General features: G+C 39.1%; 1 protein-coding gene across 2 annotated transcripts in view; it reads right to left on the bottom strand.

Moving 5' to 3' along the window:
- The window catches only part of LOC150089728 (methionyl-tRNA formyltransferase, mitochondrial), a 164,471-nt gene that overhangs the window by 94,039 nt on the left and 51,096 nt on the right, over window positions 1-19,336 (bottom strand). For both annotated transcript variants that reach the window (XM_090368768.1, XM_090368770.1), the window contains exon 3: window positions 8,970-9,118. In XM_090368768.1, the coding sequence (XP_090224894.1) occupies window positions 8,970-9,118 (149 nt within the window). The remainder of the gene's footprint in view (window positions 1-8,969; window positions 9,119-19,336) is intronic.

Below are 19,336 nucleotides of genomic sequence, written 5' to 3'. Positions count from 1 at the left end.
CGAAAGCCTTTGAGATGTCAAGAGCAACTGCTTGTTTTTAACCGAACTTTTCCACTGAATTTGTCCATTAGTCAGAGTTCAAGATTTAGGCCTAAATCTTGAACAGTATTTTTTATTTGATATGAAAAGTCTAGTAGCTTTCATAATTAATTCCTTGAATGCTTCCCATTTAGAATTCACTGTTTTTAACATCATCAGTTGATCACACTGTATAGAATTTAAAAACTCCATGAGACCACGGTAGTCATCTTTATGAAAACAAAAATCCTTCCCTTTACCCTTGATGATATTTACATCTTTAACTAAATCAGTACACTGTGATCACTGTCACTTAGTGGTTCCTTTATTTGCAAATTCCTAATGTATGAGTTGTCACTGCTAATCATCAGATCAAGAGTATTAACCCCCTCTGGTTGTACCTCAAACATGTTTCTGTAGAAAACAATCCTCCAATAAATCCACAAAAGTCTTGCTGGTACGAGTATGACCAATCCACAAATTCCAGTCAATATCTGGAAAGTTAAAATTCCCCATTACAATACATTCTGATTTACTGGCCCTCTATTTCTCTGCACAACTGCTCACTGTACCCATCAGAATCATTAGGCCTATAACATGCTTCTACTCTCATTTTCCCTTTCCCAGTGTTTATGTCACACCAAACTGACTCAACATTGCACTGTCCACCCATGTCAACTGGATGCACATCCTTAGATTTTATGTTTCTTAACTAACAGCATAACCCCTCCTCCCTTCCTGTCCTGTCTATTCTTTCTGTACAGATTGTACTCCCCAAATTCCAATTCTGCATTGCTTATATCTGTGTGACACCATGTCTCTGATATCCCAACAATATCTGCCTTTGATGCCTTGATCAGTACTTCAAATTCATCAAATTTATTTACTATACTTCTAGCATTGGTGAACATGCACCTATTCTTACTATTAGTTACCGCCTATGTATTTACTTGTTCCATGATGACTCCCAGCAGCTCTTGAGATCCCCAGCAACTTGCTCTCTAGGCTGTTGCTGCTCATTACAACAGAAGCAGTGTAAGAATCGCCTTCACCTCTGCCTGCAGCTACTGTTAATCTTTCAGTTTGTGAATCCCCCCCCAAGCTAGCAGTTTTCCGACCCACCTAACACTGCCTCGATAGCATCAGCAATATTCTTGCACCCTTTCTATTTAAGTGCATCCCATCCCTGTAGAAGCAGTCTCTCCTGTTAGCAAGCACAGACCATGCTGAAAAAAATCTACCACCTAGTATTCTCTGGTAACACAGAGGGGCAGCATTCCTTCATGTGGTGTGGGCGCCACACTTCGACCCCTTCTTTCGTTGGTTGATACCTGGGTGGTCACCCAGTGTGCTTGTGCATGGAGGTTATACCCAGGATTACTAACAGTCCCACCATCATGAAGGTGCAAGCAGAGGATTTGGTTGTCACAGACTGTCCGGACTTCACTGAAATTGGGTCCACTTGACTTGAATGTCACCCGAATAACAGTCCCACCATCATGAAGGTGCAAGCAGAGGATTTGGCTGTCACAGACTGTACGCACTTCACGAAATTGGGGCAACTTGACTTGAATGTCACCCGAATAACAGTCCCATCAGAGTTTTTAGACCCCCAAGTAGCAAGTACAGCTTGTCTGGCATATCTGAGAGAATGTCTGTGAAAACCTCAAGGACCAGTTCTCGTAGGACCAGCGCATTCTGCCTTGGAGATTGCCGCTGTGTTGCCTGATGTACAGGAGCGAGCGCTGGCATTGAGTCCGGGAAGTGAGAGCTTGATGGGCCACTCTTATTAATTTTCTCGAGGGTATCTACCCTATACCTCAAACTCTCATAGATGCCCATCAGAACGCTTAGTTGGTGCCTAATTTCCTCACAGTCTCTGCACCTATCACACACACAAAGACATCCTCCTTGGCTAGATCATGTCCTGTTTTGGACAGATCCATAAACATTTCACATTTTGCACATTTTTTTAGACTGTGATGCATTGGAGAATTACCCTCTTCAGTCCCCCCCCCACAAGCCACAGCACTCAGGCTAATCTGTGAGCATTGCTTTACTGCTCTAGTCTGGTCATGATTCCATTTGAGTACAATTTAATTAACAATGAAATTTAATAATTATAGGCAGCAAAAGAGTCTGATTAAATCTTAGTGAGAGTTCAATTAACATCAAGAAACATTAGCATTAGCATTAGCATTAGTAGAGGCATTTGATGCAAGAAAGCAAGCTTATGCAGCATCAGCCAAAAAAAAAAAAAAAAAAAAAAAAAGTAACATAAATAAATAAAAATAACCACTTCCACTTCACCCCTCTGTTCGTTCGAAATACCTGTCCAGCTGAGCCTTAAACTTATTCAGGCCATCAACTTCCACGACAAGGGATGGAAGTCTGTTCCACCCACCAACCACCCGCTGGCTAAAGGCAAATTTCCGCACATCTATCCTACATCTGTCTTTCCTCAATTTGAATTTATGCCCTCTCAGGTGATTTTTCTGAGCTAGAGGAAGAATCCCATCAGCATTGAGCATGCTCAAACCATTCAAGGCTTTGTACACCTCTATCAGATCACCCCGCTGGTGCCTAGTTTCCAGACACTGTAATTTGCAAAACTTAAGCCTTTCTTCGTAAGAGAACCCCTTTGTCCCATTCACCAATCTAGTTGCCCTTCTCTGTACTCGTTCCAGCAACTCTACATCCTTCCTGAAATGAGGCCTCCAGGCCTGTATACAGTACTCTAGGTGTGGCCTGACCATTGCCTTATACAAGGGAATAATCACCTCCTTATCCCTGCTAGAAAAATTCCTATATATCATTGACAATACACCATGAGCTACTCTTGCAGCTCGTCTGCACTGCTCAGAGAACTTCATATCTGCCTGCACCACCACCCCCAGGTCCCTTTCATTCTCTACCACTGTCAGTGTAGTACCACAGAGTTGATACGTTGCTCTGGGGTTGCTGTTTCCCATATGTAGTACTTTACATTTGTCAATGTTAAACTTCATTTGCCACCTCGAAGCCCATCTGCTCAACCTTTCCAAATCCTGTTGCAGAAGCATAGTGTCAGTAGTGTCCTTGACAACCCTGCCAACCTTCGTATCGTACGCAAACTTGGACATTAAGCCTGATATACCATCATCAATATCATTTATAAATACAGAAAACAATAAAGGCCCCAATACTGAACCCTGAGGGACTCCACTAATAACATTAGTCCACGATGAGCAGTGTCCATTGATAACATGTTGTTTCAGGAAGCAAAAACAATTTCTTACACTTGTATTCAATTCACAATTGCAACTATGGTAATTTATATATATATATTTTTTTTTTGCTTAACAAGAAAAATCTTTTTAAAATCAACACCAAGGTTTAACCCTCAGAAATGTTTTCCAAACTGAAAATATGCTACAATTGCAGCAGTAATATAGCATTACTTTTCCATTTTATCAGAAGCAAGAATAATCTTACTAGTATTTGAATGTCAGGGCACTTTACTACCATACCTATACAGTATTAAGTTTATTTTAGAGGTGAAATTTAATAACTTTGTAAAACAGTTACTTTTTAATGGCGTCCGTAGCCAGGTGGGAAAGAGCAGTAGTGTGTATCACATGCTTCTTGATTAGACCGGGGTTCGAGCCCGTCACCACCAAATACGGAAAATGCGGAAAGGTCAGGGAATGACCACTGCATATCCCGGAGCAATATGGCCTTAGTTGCTAATGCTCCTAAAAAACCAAAACAACAAACAACAACTTTTTAATGGCATAAAAGGTGATATACACGTTATTATAGGTGATGGTTTAAGTAAATCATCAGATCACCTATAGGTGATCTGATGATGAGCATTATGTGGGTTGAAAAACTGCTAATCTGGGGAGGAGGAATACACAACTAATAATTTCACTGCAGCCACAAGCAGAGGTAAAACTGATTCTTACATCTGCTTCTATTAGGATATGAGGCAGCCTAGAAATCAAGAAGTGGTGGATAACCGGATCTGTTGCATAAGGAGTCCTCATGAGAAAAGCAAATATGTGGGTTGTTCTAGCACACAGATATAAATGTTTGTACACCAATTCTAGGAGTATGGTAAAAAATCTCTAATATATTAAACATGTGGTTAAGATAGTGAAAAAAGTTTCTATTGGATTTCCCAGCTGTTTAACACATAAATCATCCAACTGAGATTTCCCAACCATTTTTACTATGTTGCAAATGTCAATTCAGACTGTGATTATCAATCAGACAATAATTAAATAATTAAATGACATAACAAGCATTTCAAAAAAAATAATTAAGGAACACAGCTTACTGTCATAAGTTAGTGAAATAGGATAATTTCTATACACAGTAAACCAAAGGAGGTTGAGCAGTGCTATCATTACATAACATCTGATATTGTGAATTCTTACACAACAAGTTGCCTATCTCATTATACTTTGAATAAGTAACGCTTCTCCAGTAGGAAAAGACTATTGTTTCTTATTCTCAGTGGATACCACCACCCAGATGGCCATTTCAGGGCTATTTTAGCCCTTCATTGGTGAGTGAGTGAGTGAGTAGGGTAGTATTATACCCCAATGGTATGACAGTCTACTTGAATGAACTTGAATGCAATTAAATTAATCTTACTTATATACTTTTATTTTTAAGAATAAATTATGTTTTCTTTAGAGAGTGAGTGATTGTTTTCTATGAAAAAAAAATATATAATATAAAAAAAAAAAAAAACTACAACTTCATTCCAAATTTTATTCTCAAGATTCATTCCAAAAACAGAAACAAAAATCTACTCTGTGAATCATCCAAAGCACTGTTCTTACAAACAAATAGCTTCTTGCTAAAGCTAATGACTGTTTCAAACTCTTAAAAAACATTGTCATAAGAGCTCTTTTCTAAGACCCCAACTCTATTTTCACATTAGAACCATTTCCAGCTGGAAGGTAAATAGCAATGCATTCTAATGGTGACATACAAAAACTGTACTACTAATTTTAACCCTTCACTGTGCCGATGTTGTAATTTTAACAATTTTAGACAGGCAATGTTGGGTATACAAGTGTTCTTCTTAGTACTAAGGCTTTAACTGTCAGCTTGTTTGCAATTTTAAAGTATTCTTTATGCTTGTTAGAAGTAGTATAAAGCCCATTTCAGTTCCACCACATTTAAATGTTAATACTTTTCTGAGGCATTTTATGGAAGAGTACTTTTTTAATATTCACTAAATATTTTCTGAAAAATAAAAAAGTTTTTTTTTTTTCCATTCCCTGTAATCATGACTGTGATGGTGAAATTTGCCACCTTCTCGAAGATTTTTTTCTAGTGCCAACGGGGATGAAAAATTTCTTCTGAAACTACAGATTCTACCAATGAAGAGCATCTTTTTTCATATTGACCATGTCTTTTTTCAGAGGAAGATGCTAACAGTGAAGAAGATTCATTCATTTAACTGTCCAATTCGACTACAAATTCAAGCCACATTTTAAATTTTGCAAGAAATTTAAGATGTTAATATCCACTGCACGAAACACCATCATTCAAGAAAATTTTGAAAGTCTGCAACAGATTTTGTTTTGTTGAACTAACCATATTTGTATTTTAAATTTAATCTCATACATTGTAATTCGAAGTTCAACCACAATTGCGATGTCTCTCTACTCACGTTAACACTAGATAACAAATAAATTAGCTGAAATCAATTTTGCAATGAAGAAATAATTCCACTGCTCGTATTCTGAATCACTCACCTGAATGGGTCCACCCCAAGGATCGGAGATCACTCTCGCTTCATCCATAATATCCAATGACAAATTAAATACAGGAGTTACACCAGTTCCCTCGATACACAAAAGAGAGAAAATAATCGTATTGCCAGTAGATAGCATTTATTATTACATCTCTTTCGTCACCACTAACCATGGTCTTACTTTCCCTAAAGATAAGTATTGTGTCCTTGCGAAGACAAGTTTTTCAATTAAGCAACAAAAAGTTATGTATTGCAACACCTTCAAAGATGATATTTAATATTCAAGGTGATAATGCTTAATGATAACCTCTTCTGGAAGCAAAGAATAAGGAAGTTATTTAAAGATTCAAAATTACTGTTATCTCTGTGAATGGACTTGCTTTCCTTTATGGCATTAAATACAACGATAAATGAATTGCAGCTTTTCCTTCAAAAAGAGTCCTAGCGATATTGCATGTGCTACTGAGGAAGAATTATGAAATTGAACACAATTGGTTTGAACTACCTATTAAAGCATCTCTTTCCTTGTTGGAAAGATCAAAGCAGCCAAAAGCATTGTTTTTCAATGTTATCAACAGCTATACAGTATAGGATAAAAGTAAATAACTTGTTTCTTCGTTTGACTGCGTGTGTTGTTAATCGGAATCGCCATATTGATTCCGATTAACAAAAGAGGGTTAACATGAGGAATCAATATATTCTGTCTGTAATTGCGTCTATTTTGCGGTCGGTTTGCTGTTTTCGGGTGTTTTGGACGAAACGCCCGAACATTCAAAGAAAAACTATGCAGCCTTCAAGTGATACCGATTAATTTAGCCAATTTTTGTGAGAACATTTCTTACGTCTCCCGTAATCCCTTATGTCATTTTCCAACCAGTGTTTGAAAATGGTGATTTTATCCACCATTGATATTCGTCATCATGGGCTTGGCACACCCAGGGTCTTGAGCTGGATATCATCATTCATCTCTTCCTTGGTGATTCCCTTCTATTTCTGACTCTTGTTCTCTCTCTCTGTTTCTCAGGGTAACTCAGAATTTTTTTTATTTGGTACAGAATAAGCCTCAGGCTTCCTTGCACTATATGGCTAATAACAATAACATCACAATCGACTAGTTGGTTCAACTTCATTTTGTTTCTTTTTTTTTTTTTTTTTTTAATTTTCAAAATTTTTCGTATCATTCAACATTATTTTGTTGAATTTTATTTGTTTCCATACAAATTTTAATTCTAACATTACTATGCAGCTTTATCAAAATATATGCCTAAAATGAATTGCATAAATTTCACAAAATACAAGGGGACTTTGATAAGTTTCTAGCTTCTCAAAGAAATGCTGAAAGTTGTGCCAGAAAGTGTGTTGACTTAAGGGTGGGGGTAAGGGGGGGTTTATGTTGAAGCAGTCATGAACTTTCTATTTGAAATTAGAAAGTTCACGACTGTTTCAATGTAGATCCCCCCCCCCCTTAAAGTCAACACACTTTCTGGTACAACCCACTACCTTTCGTAACCTGCTCAAATAAATTTCAGAAGATTCTGACTCAAACCAGTTGCTGACTGCATCCATCACATCATTGTCGCTGTTGAATTTCTGTCCTTTGAAGTCCTTTTTGAGATTTTGAAACAGAAAATAGTCCAATGGAGCCAAATCCAGTGAGTACAGCAGATGCCATAATAGCTCGAACCCACAGTCATGCAGCATTGCCTCACAAAGGCTGTGTGCACCGGTGCATTGTTTTTATGCAAGATGACTCCTTTGACTAATTTCAATGCCAAGTATTATTCTAATCTACTGAGATATTTGTGAGGAATTGAAGCTATTGAGTGTCAATTGCTGAAAGAAATATCTCAGTAGATTAGAATAATACTTGACATTGTTAGTGGCACCTCACTGCAGGAAATCAACCATGATTACCCCTTCTGCATCCCAGAAGATGGATACCATGACTTTTACAGCTGACTTCTGCACTTGAAACATTTTAGGAGGGGGGAGAAGAGGGATGCTTCCACTGTTTAGAACGTTCTTCTGTTTCAAGGTTGAAGTGGTACACCAATGTTTCATCTATAATGTCCCCAAACTGAGCTTCATTAGCTTCAAAATGCTGCACAATCGCACAATAATACCCCACTCTTTCCTGTCTCTGATCTGCATTGAGTGCTTTAGGGACCCATCTCAAAGAAACCATCATTCCTAAAATATTCACCACAATATCATCAGCTCACTCATGGGAAACCCTGAATATCGTCCCAATGTGATTCAATGTTATTCTGCGGTCTGCATGATCAAGTCACGAATGGCATTCACATCTGCAGGTGTTGACATGGTAACAGACCTCCCACTGTGAGGTGCATCTTCAACACTGTCTCATCCATGCATATAGTCTGCAACCCAGTTTTTGATTGTGGCATATGAAGGGCAAGAGTCCCCTAATGTTTGATACATGTCTTCATGCATTTTTTCAGTGACATTCCCTTTAAATTAAGGTACTCAATGATTGCACAGTGCTTGATTTTCTCAACAGTCACCAACTTCATTCACCTTCCACACTTCAACACCTTCTGTAAAGGAGAAGAATATAGCTATTCTGTGAACACACAAGAAGAGTTGCAGCATAGATTGATAATATTGCCTTTCATGAAAACCTTTGTGATCTACATTGGGCAAAAACTTTTCAACCCCTTTTCGTATATATGTATTATGCTCTACTTCTGTGCCAATATATAAGTTTTATAAATAAAACTGACTACCTCACATGTTAGTAGGATATGTAGACCCCCACTCACATAAGAGATAGCACAAATTTTTATGGAACTTGCATCCTGGAAAAAAATAAAATAAAAATCCAGTCATATACTAGTGGGGTCGGACTGACTCCATTGCCATGTTAGTGCCATTTTTTCCAGCAGCATAAGTAAGTATTAATCAGCATTAATGTATTCCTCCCCCACTTGCATGCCCATTCACCAAACTGAGTTTTCCAGAAAATCTTTATCTCCCTCAACAGATGTTACTGTACCCCTTCTATTCCAGTGTATCCTGTCTTTATAATTTCATCTCCTTCTGTTAACAAGTGGGCTGTTACTGAGAAAAAATTCTTCTGCACAATCCTTCCAGGCTGGAACTGAATGAATAGACTTGGGATTATGATGCCTAAAATTGATAAAATAAACTTATTAATTTATATTAAAATACTTACTATTTACATGCTGAAATAGCTGTACTAGGAATCAGATGTCCAAAAGAAACAACAATGCCAACATCATAGACAGCTTTGGGCACAACAAAAGGCCAGGCCAGAAGGTTCATTTTGGAAGAAAGAGCATAAGATTTTACTGGACCATCTGCCTAAATTTTAAAGAAATTTAATTTATATTATTAAAATTTAATAAATGTCTGTATATTTATTTGTATCTCTTTGTAATTTAGTGAATGCATATTAAGAAATAATATGTATGGAAGTTGACAAGCCTAATTAATTATAAAGTGCGGCAGTCACTCTCGACAAGTGTGCCTGAATCGACTGCTGGTACAAAGCAGGTAAATGAAAAAATGAAAAGTGCAAATGAAAAATTAAAAAAGCCATACTATAGCTCTTTCAACAAAAGAAAAACCTTTCAAGGAAAATTATAACCTTTAAACAACATCAGATTGCTGCATACAAAATACTACTTTCTTCCGTATTCCCATGATTAACTGATTCTTTCACAGAGCAAGGCTCAAGGGATAGAATTTTTTCAGCCTGGTCTGTACTTTTTAACAGGAGAGACTGCTTCTACAAGGATGGAATACACTTAAATAGAAAGGGTGCAAGAATATTTGCTGATGCTATTGAGGCAGTGTTAGGTGGGTCGGAAAACTGCTAGCTTGGGTGATACAAGGACTAATAGATTAACAGTAGCCACTGGCAGAGGTGAAAGTGATTCTTGCCCTGCTTCTATTGGAACGAGCAGCAGCCTGGAAACCAAGATGCAGGGTATTTCAGAGACTGCTGGGAGTCATTGCGGTACAAATAAACACATGGGTTGTGTTAGGATAGCTAAGAATAGGAACAGGTGCATGTATACTTGCGTGTACACCAATGCTAGGAGTTTGGTAAATAAATTTGATGAAAGTGAGGTATTTCTCAAAACGTCCAAGGCAGATATTGTTGGGATATCAGAGACATGGTGTCACAAAGATATTAGCATTAGCATTAGTAGAGGCATTTGATGCAAGAAAGCAAGCTTATGCAGCATCAGCCAAAAAAAAAAAAAAAAACCACTTCCACTTCACCCCTCTGTTCGTTCAAAATACCTGTCCAGCTGAGCCTTAAACTTATTTAGGCTATCAACCTCCACCACAAGGGATGGAAGTCTGTCCCACCAACCAACCACCCGCTGGCTAAAGGCAAATTTCCGCAAATCTATCCTACATCTGTCTTTCCTCAATTTGAATTTATGCCCTCTCAGGTGATTTTTCTGAGCTAGAGGAAGAATCCCATCAGCATTGAGCATGCTTAAACCATTCAAGGCTTTATACACCTCTATCAGATCACCTCGCTGGTGCCTAGTCTCCAGACACTGTAATTTGCAAAGCTTAAGCCTTTCTTCGTAAGAGCACCCCTTTGTTCCATTCACTAATCTTGTTGCCCTTCTCTGTACTCGTTCCAGCAGCTCTACATCATTCTTGAAATGAGGCCTCCAGACCTGTATACAGTACTCTAGGTGTGGCCTGACCATTGCCTTATACAATGGAATAATCACCTCCTTATCCCTGCTGGAAAAATTCCTGTATATCATTGACAATACTCCATGAGCTACTCTTGCAGCCCGTCTGCACTGCTCAGAGAACTTCATATCTGCCTGCACAACCACCCCCAAGTCCCTTTCATTCTCTACCACTGTCAGTGTTGTACCACAGAGTTGATACGTTGCTCTGGGGTTGTTGTTTCCCATGTGTAGTACTTTACATTTGTCAATGTTAAACTTCATTTGCCACCTCTCAGCCCATCTGCTCAATCTTTCCAGATCCTGTTGCAGCAGCATAGTGTCAGTAGTGTCCTTGACAACCCTGCCAACCTTTGTATCGTCTGCAAACTTGGACATTAAGCTTGATATACCATCATCAATATCATTTATAAATACAGAAAACAATAATAGACCCAACACTGAGCCCTGAGGGACTCCACTAATAACATTAGTCCACGATGAGCAGTGTCCATTGATTACCACTCTCTGTCTTCTCCCCATCAACCACCCCTTTATCCATAGCAGCAATTTGCCTCCAATGTCACACTCTCCAATTTGTGTAGCAGTCTTCCATGTGCAACAGTATCAAAACCCTTTCTAAGATCCAAGTACATAATATCAAAGTTATTCCCTGCATCCAGTTCTTTTGTGACTGCATCATAGTATCCAATCAAGTTGGTCAGGCAAGACTTCCCCTTAACAAAACCATGCTGTGTCTGAGCTATAACTGAAGTCTTGTCTAAATGATCCTGCAGTGCTTCTTTAACCAGTGCCTCCATTAATTTTCCTGGAACAGAAGTTAAGCTCACAGGTCTATAATTACTTGCATCAGCCTTTGATCCTCCTTTGTGAATTGGGGTCACATTTGCACAATTCCAGTCTATGAGTACCTCCCCTGAGTACAAGGAAGCTCTCATAATTATGGCTAACGGTTTGCTTACTTCCTTGGCTGCCTCCTTTAATATAACTGGATAGATCCCATCCACCCCGGGTGCCTTTCTTGTATTTATCTTCAACAGTTTCTCCTCTACTTTACTCCCAGTTATTTCAAGATTCTGTAGCTTACTGCTAGAGTTGAATACACCTCTGGCATTCCCCTCGCTGAATAACTCCTGATGTGTGAATGTCGATGCAAAATATTCATTTAGTTTGTTAGCTACCTGAGCAGGATCATCAACAGTTGACCCATCAATATCAAGTGGCCCAATCTGATTCATCCCCTTCCTTCTAGAGTTTACATAAGTAAAGAACTCTTTGCTGTTTTTCTTTGCATCCCTTGCCAAGGATTTCTCATAATCTGCCTTCGCCTGCCTAACCTCCTTTGTAACTTGGTTGCATATCAACTTGTATCTATCATAGGCTTCTGTGTCATGTGTTAATTTGTAAGTATCCCATGCATTTTTCTTCTCTGCCATATGCCTCATTAGTTCATCTGACATCCATTTTGGCCTAAACCTTGAACAATATTTCTTAGTTGGTATGTAAAGCCTAGTAGCTTCCAAGATAAGTTCTTTGAATGCTTCCCATTTTGAATTTGCTGTTGGTAACATCATCAGTTGGTCCCACTGTATAGAATTTAAATACTGTCTCAGTCCATCGTAGTCGCCTTTACGGAAGCAATAACCCTTCCCTTTACCCCTAATGGTAGTTACCTCTTTGAGTAAATCCCACTTCAGCACACTGTGATCACTGCCACCTAGTGGTTCATTTATCTGCAGATTCTTAATGCATGAAGAATCACTGCTTATAATCAAATCAAGAGTATTACTCCCTCTAGTTGCCTCCCGAACATGCTGATGTAGAAAACAATCATCGAATAAATCCACAAAAGCCCTGCTAGTGTGTGAGTGACTAGCCCCCAAATTCCAGTCAATATCTGGGAAATTAAAATCTCCCATTATAAGACTCTCTGATTTAATGGCCCACTCTATTTCCCTGTACAGTTCCTTATTATACTCATCAGAGTCATTAGGCCTATAGCACACTTCTACTCTCAATTTTGATCTCCCAATGCTTATGTCACACCAAACTGACTCAACACTACACTGTCCAGCGATGTCGACTGGCTTCACTTCCTTGGTTTTTATGTGTTTCTTAACTAATAGCATAACCCCTCCCCGCTTCCTATCCTGTCTATCCTTTCTGTAGACGTTGTACTCCCCAAATTGCAGTTCTGCATCCCTTATATCTGTGTGACACCACGTCTCTGATATCCCAACAATATCTGCCTTTGATGTTTTGAGCAATACCTCAAATTCATCAAATTTATATACTAAACTCCTAGCATTGGTGTACATGCAAGTATACCTGCACCTGTTTCTATTCTTAGCTACCCTAACACAACCCATGTGTTTACTTGTACCGCAATGGCTCCCAGCAGTCTCTGAAATACCATGCATCTTGTTTTTCAGGCTTCTGCTCATTCTAATAGAAGCAGTGCAAGAATCTCTTTCACCTCTGCCAGTGGCTACTGTCAATCTATTGGTCTTTGTCTCCCCCCAAGCTAGCAGTTTTCCGACCCACCTAACACTGTCTCGATAGCAACAGCAAATATTCTTGCACCATTTCTATTTAAGTGTATCCCATCCCTGTAGAAGCAATCTCTCCTGTTAACAAGTACAGTCCAGGCTGAAAAAAATTCTACCCCTTGAGCCTTGCACAATCTTTCCAGGGCCGAATTGATCGACAAGGCTCTCATCATATACTCCCTCCTATCGTGTCTGGGCAGAATTGCAGACACTTTCAAATTCAACCCTAAGTCTCGGCTTTTGTTCAACAGTGACCTGTACTTGTTAAGTAATTCTGCTGGTCTCCTACTCTTAATATTATTAGTGCCAACGTGTACAACTATATCACCTTTTGTGCCCTTAAAAGATGATATTCGCTCTACAACGTCATCAACCTTTGCCCCTGGCAGACATATCCTGGTCCTGTTCCACCTATCTTTTTTACAAAGCATGTTCCCCGTTTCCCTGACAATAGAGTCACCAACAACTACTAGTTCCTTCGGGACCAGCGCATTCTGCCTTGGGGGTTGCCTCTGTGTCACGCGATGCCCAAGTGCAAGCTCTGGCGTTGATGTCGGCAGCTGAGAGCTTGATGGGCCCCTCAATTTAGTATCTTCGAGGGCATCCACCCTGTCCTTCAAGCTCTCATATAGGCCCACAAGAACGCCGAGTTGTTGCCTGATATCGATACACTCCTTGCATCACGCACACACAAAGACATCCCCCTTGGCAGTATCATGTCCCGTACCCGATTGCTCTGCAAACATCAAGCAAACAGTGCATTTTATAAGGCTGTGAGTGAGAGGACAACTGCCCCCCCTCAGTTCTGCTCTGAGCCACAGCACTTCCATTAGCTTGAGCCTTTTGCTTTGCTGCTCTGGTCTGAGTCATGATTCTATTAATTTATTAATTAATTATAATTAATTATGTTATGTTATTAATTATGTTAAATATAATTAATTATATTACGTTTGTAATCTAAGTCGTTATATGTATTTATTTAAACGTACAATTTAACTGCTAACGAAGTTCAACTAACGCTATCTAGTACGGTATATAACTATCGTATCACAAAGGCGGGAAAATTACGAACCGTGGCGGAGTTGAAACATGTGGAAACCCTTACCGATACTTTTATGCAATTACAAGGCCGAGTAAAGAATAAATACACCAAATTAATCAGAAAATCACAAAATAATGTTATACTACTAAATTTAAATCAAAAGTTTTAGAAAAACAATAATTTCAATAAATAAGAAAAATCCACTTAGCGGCTTTGAACATGACCGTCTCTAGTAGCCTCGTCAGCAGGTTATACTGATATATATAAGGAATGCAGAACTGGAATTTGGGGAATACAATGTGTACAGAAAGGATAGACAGGATATGGTAATGCTATTAGTTAAGAAACACATAAATCCAAGGTAGTGAAGCCAGTTAACATCGCTGGATAGTGCAGTGTCGAGTCAGTTTGGTGTGACTTAAGCATTGGGAGATCAAAATTGAGTGTGTTATAGGCCTAATGACTCTGATGAGTATAATAAGAAACTGTAAAGGGAAATAGAGTGGGCCAGTAAATCAGACAGTCTTATAATGGGGGATTTTAATTTCCCGGATACTGACTGAAATTTGTGGGTTGGTCACTCACACACTAGCAAGGCTTTTGTGGATTTATTGGATGATTGTTATCTATATCAGCATGTTCGGGAGGTAACGAGAGGGAATAATACTCTTGATCTGATTATCAGTAGTGATTCTTCATGCATTAAGAATCTGCAGATAAAGAAACAACTAGTTGGAAGTGATCATGTTGAAGTGGGATTTACTCAAAGAGGTAACTACCATCAGGGGTAAAGGGAAGGGTTTTTGCTTTCGTAAAGGCGACTACGGTTGACTGAGACAGTATTTAAATTCTATACAGTGGGACCAAATGATGATGTTACCAACAGCAAATTCAAAATGGAAAGCATTCAAAGAATTTATCTTGGAAGCTACTAGGCTTTACATACCAATTAAGAAATATTGTTCAAGGTTTAGGCCTAAATGGATGTCAGACGAACTAATGAGACATATGGCAGAGAAGAAAAATGCATGGAATACATAAATTAATGGGTTACATGGAAGCCTGTGATAGATACAAGCTGGTCTGTAACTAAGTCACAAAGGAGATTAGGCAGGCAGATTATGAGAAATCCTTGGCAACGGATTCAAAGAAAAACAGAAAAGAGTTCTTTACCTATATATAAACTCTAGAAGGAAAGGGATGAATCAGATTGGTCCTCTGGATATTGATGGTTCAACTGTTGATGATCCTGCTCAGGTGGCTAACAAACTAAATGAGTATTTTGCATCTACATTCACACATGAGGAGTTATTCAGGAAGGGGAATGCCAGAGGTGAAGTAAACTCTAGCAGTGAGCTAGATGATTTTGTAATAACTGAGAGGAAAGTGGAGGAGAAATTGTTGAGGATAAACATAAAAAAGGCACCCGGGTTGGATGGAATCTATCCAGTAATATATTAAAGGAGGCAGCAAAGGAAGTAAGCAAACCCTTAGCCATAATTATGAGAGCTTCTTTGGAGTAAGGGGAGGTACCCATAGACTGGAGATGTGCAAATGTGAACCCCAATTCACAAAGGAGGATCAAAGGCTGACACAAGTTATTATAGACCTGTGAGTTTAACTTCTGTTCCAGGAAAATTAATGGAGGCACTGGTTAAAGAAGCACTGCAGGATCATCTAGACAAGACTTCAGTTACAGCTCAGACACAGCATGGTTTTGTTAAGGGAAAGTCTTGCCTGACCAATTTGATTGGATTCTATGATGCAGTCACAAAAGAACTGGATGCAAGGAATAACATTGATATTATATATTTTCATCTTTGAAAGGCTTTTGATACTGTTACACATGGAAGACTGCTGCACAAATTGGAGTAGTGTGGCATTGGAAGCAAATTGCTGCTATGGATAAATGAATGGTTGAGGGGGAGAAGACAGAGAGTGGTAATCAATGGACACTGCTCATCATGGACTAATGTTATTAGTGGAGTCCCTCAGGGTTGTGTTGGGTCCATTGTTGTTGTCTCCACAGCCAGGTGGGCAGGAGCGGCAGTGTGTAGCACACGCTTCTTGATTAGACCGGGGTTCGAGCCCGTGACCACCAAATACGGAGGATGCGGGAAGGTCAGGGAATGACCACTGCATATCCTCGGAGCAATATGGCCTTAGTTGCTTATGCTCCTAAAAACCAAATAACAACAACAACAACAACCATTGTTGTTTTCTGTATTTATAAATGATATTGATGATGGTATATCATGCTTAATGTCCAAGTTTGCAGATGATACAAAGGTTGGCAGGGTTGTTAAAAACACTACTGACAGTATGCTGCTGCAACAGGATCTGGAAAGGTTGAGCAGATGGGCTGAGAGGTGGCAAATGAAGTTTAACATTGACAAATGTAATGTACTACATATGGAAAACAGTAATCCAGAGCAACATATCAACTCTATGGTACTACACTGACAGTAGTAGAGAGTGAAAAGGACATGGGGGTAATTGTGCAGGCAGATATGAAGGTTTCTGAGTAGTGCAGATGGGCTGCAAGAGTAGCTCATGGTGTCTTGTCAATGATATACAAGAATTTTTCTAGCATGGATAAGGAGGTCATTATTCCCTTGTATAAGGGAATGGTCAGGCCACACCTTGAGTACTGTATACAGGTCTGGAGGCCTCATTTCAAGAAGGATGTAGAGATGCTGGAACGAGTACAGAGAAGGGCAACAAGATTAGTGAATGGAACAAAGGGTTGCTCTTACGAAGAAAGGCTTACGTTTTGCAAATTACAGTGTCTGGAGACTAGGCACTGGCAAGGTGATCTGAGAGAGGTGTATAATGCTTTGAATGGTTTGAGCATGCTCAATGCTGATGGGATTCTTCCTCTTGCTCAGAATAATCACCTGAGAGGGCATAAATTCAAATTGATGAAAGACAGATATAGGAGAGATGTGCGGAAATTTGCCTTTAGCCAGCAGGTAGTTGGTTGGTGGAACAGGCTTCCATCCCTTGTTGTGGAAGTTGATAGCTTAAATAAATTTATGGCTCAGCTGGACAGGTAATTCAAACGAATGGAGGGGTGAAATGGGAGTGGTTTTTTTTTTTTTTTTTTTGGCTGATGCTGCATAAGCTTGCTTTCTTGCATCATATGCCTCTACTAATGCTAATGAAAGACTTTTGTTGAAAAAGTACAGGTATGAAGATTAACTCAGCAGAGAGACAAGTTTCTTGTTCTGTTCCTGCAGAGTGACTTCATCTCCCTGCATTTTATTTGTTTTGGATTGTCTGTGTTTGATTAATTTGACTACTGCACTTGATAAATATATTAGACATGTATGTTTCTGTAAATAATGTACAATGTTTAATATAAAAGGGTATATCCAAACTAGTGATGCAGAACCCTCTATCCAAATGTTTATAAAACATTAACCACCTTTAGGTTAATGTTTCAGGCTAATCATGGCAGCACATTCATTCAACTATCTTGTATGCAGTTTCATTCCATGGCTGCAATGAAATAATATACCAAGAAAAACATGTAAGCACTTCATTTTCTGAGAGTTAAAGGCTCGATTGTGAAGAAAATTCAGAAGGAACTTGCACGTACAAGGACACACGTTGGGCTGACAGCCCCACATGTGTGGTGATATCTGCTCTTTCAAAATAGGTAGACAAATGTTGTTCAGAGAAGTAGCCATTAAAGATCCTGTCATACAAGATGATGCAGACATTTATGGAAATCATCATGCAAGTCTGTATGACATCCAAAAACAATTCAGCTGCTGTTATGGTACTGTCTGGAATACAGTCCATGAAGATCTGAACTACAAGAAAATTTCCCATCAGTGTTCCCAAGGAACTAACTGCAGATAAGGAATCATACTATGTGGATGTAGTAGGTATGATGCACTGCCACTTGTTAGGAGCAGTCTGGGTTCAATTCCTGATGACTGGAGGAATTTGTAAAGCTCTCTTCAATGGTCCCTGAGGCTTGTCACAGACATTCTTCCAGGTATGGAAGTCTAGGGTGTGTTGCCTGGGAATCTAAAATACTTATGGAACTGATGTGGTCCAACTTGTGAGTCAAGTGGGCCGAATTCCAGCAAATTTTGATCTTTCTGCAACAACAAATCCTCTGCTTACACCTTCATGATGGGACTATTAGTCCATAGGACTAATAGGACTATAACCCTGGGGCATCCACATGACATAAAGAAATGCTTCCCTCTGAGTCACCAGACAATGCTAGGTAGTTAATGGTATGTTAACTGTGTACAGCTACTCAGTTTTTCTTTGGGGACTAAAACAGTTTTTGCCACTTCAAGCCTCCAGTAAGCGAAGTGACAGTACTTCACTGCACGGTGACAGTCACTTTGCTTACTGAAGGCTTGAAGTGGCAAAAACTGTTTTAGTCCCCAAAGCAAAACTGAGTAGCTCCATCTATTCTACCATGCAGTATGAGAATGTCATTCAAGGTTATGATGGGCATCCTGGCAAGATCCAATATTCCTTACATCAAAATAGCTCTAAAACAGTTTTTGTAGACCAGCTGAACCCATTAAACATTCTCTAGGAGGCATCTGGATCAGGTGGTGTATAATCTCACTATCTCTACTTTGCCAGCTAGTGACCAGAGGGAATCTGAGTATTGTATATGAGTGCAGCATTGTTGAGAACATGTTATGTCGAGAAGCAGGGTACATTCTTGCTGTGTGCACACCATATCCAAAAATTTCATTAGGTGATATATGTTCCCCCCCCCAACTTTTATCTTATCTACTGAATGCATAATGAATAGTCAAACTAACAGAACATAAATATCTGTGAAAAGATCTAAACCTCCCAAAAACATCCTCAATCACTTCACAAATATACTTGGTTTCAGTTCAAATCTCAATGTTATCCATTTCCACCTACAATCTGCCAAACCCCCCCACTTACTTTTTTTTCTGATAGAATCCCAAGTATCGGTTGCCTTAACCACTATTCAATCTCAGGAACTCTAATGATTGAGTCTACAATTCCTTTCACTTCAAAGGTGGTACTTGTCTATATGTCTGCTCTGATATTTCTTGTTAATAATATGAAACTTCAGAATCTCCTCTGGCTTAAAATCTCTTCATCCTATTCAGTCAAATTCATCTGGGGCCTCCATCCTTCTCCCAACTCCACTAATCAGTTGGAGCTCTTTGACTTCCAGTCTTTGAAACTCAAATTTCTCCAGTCCAACTTTTATTTACTGTTAGGAAATTGTCATTGGAGATTTTAATGT

Source organism: Mastigoproctus giganteus, chromosome 2, assembly GCF_048544385.1.
Source record: "Mastigoproctus giganteus isolate SK-2022 chromosome 2, ASM4854438v1, whole genome shotgun sequence".
In the NCBI taxonomy this organism is placed as follows: Eukaryota; Metazoa; Arthropoda; class Arachnida; order Uropygi; family Thelyphonidae; genus Mastigoproctus; species Mastigoproctus giganteus.
Note: the sequence above shows the minus strand (reverse complement) of the source record. Positions and strands in the feature narration are given on the sequence as shown.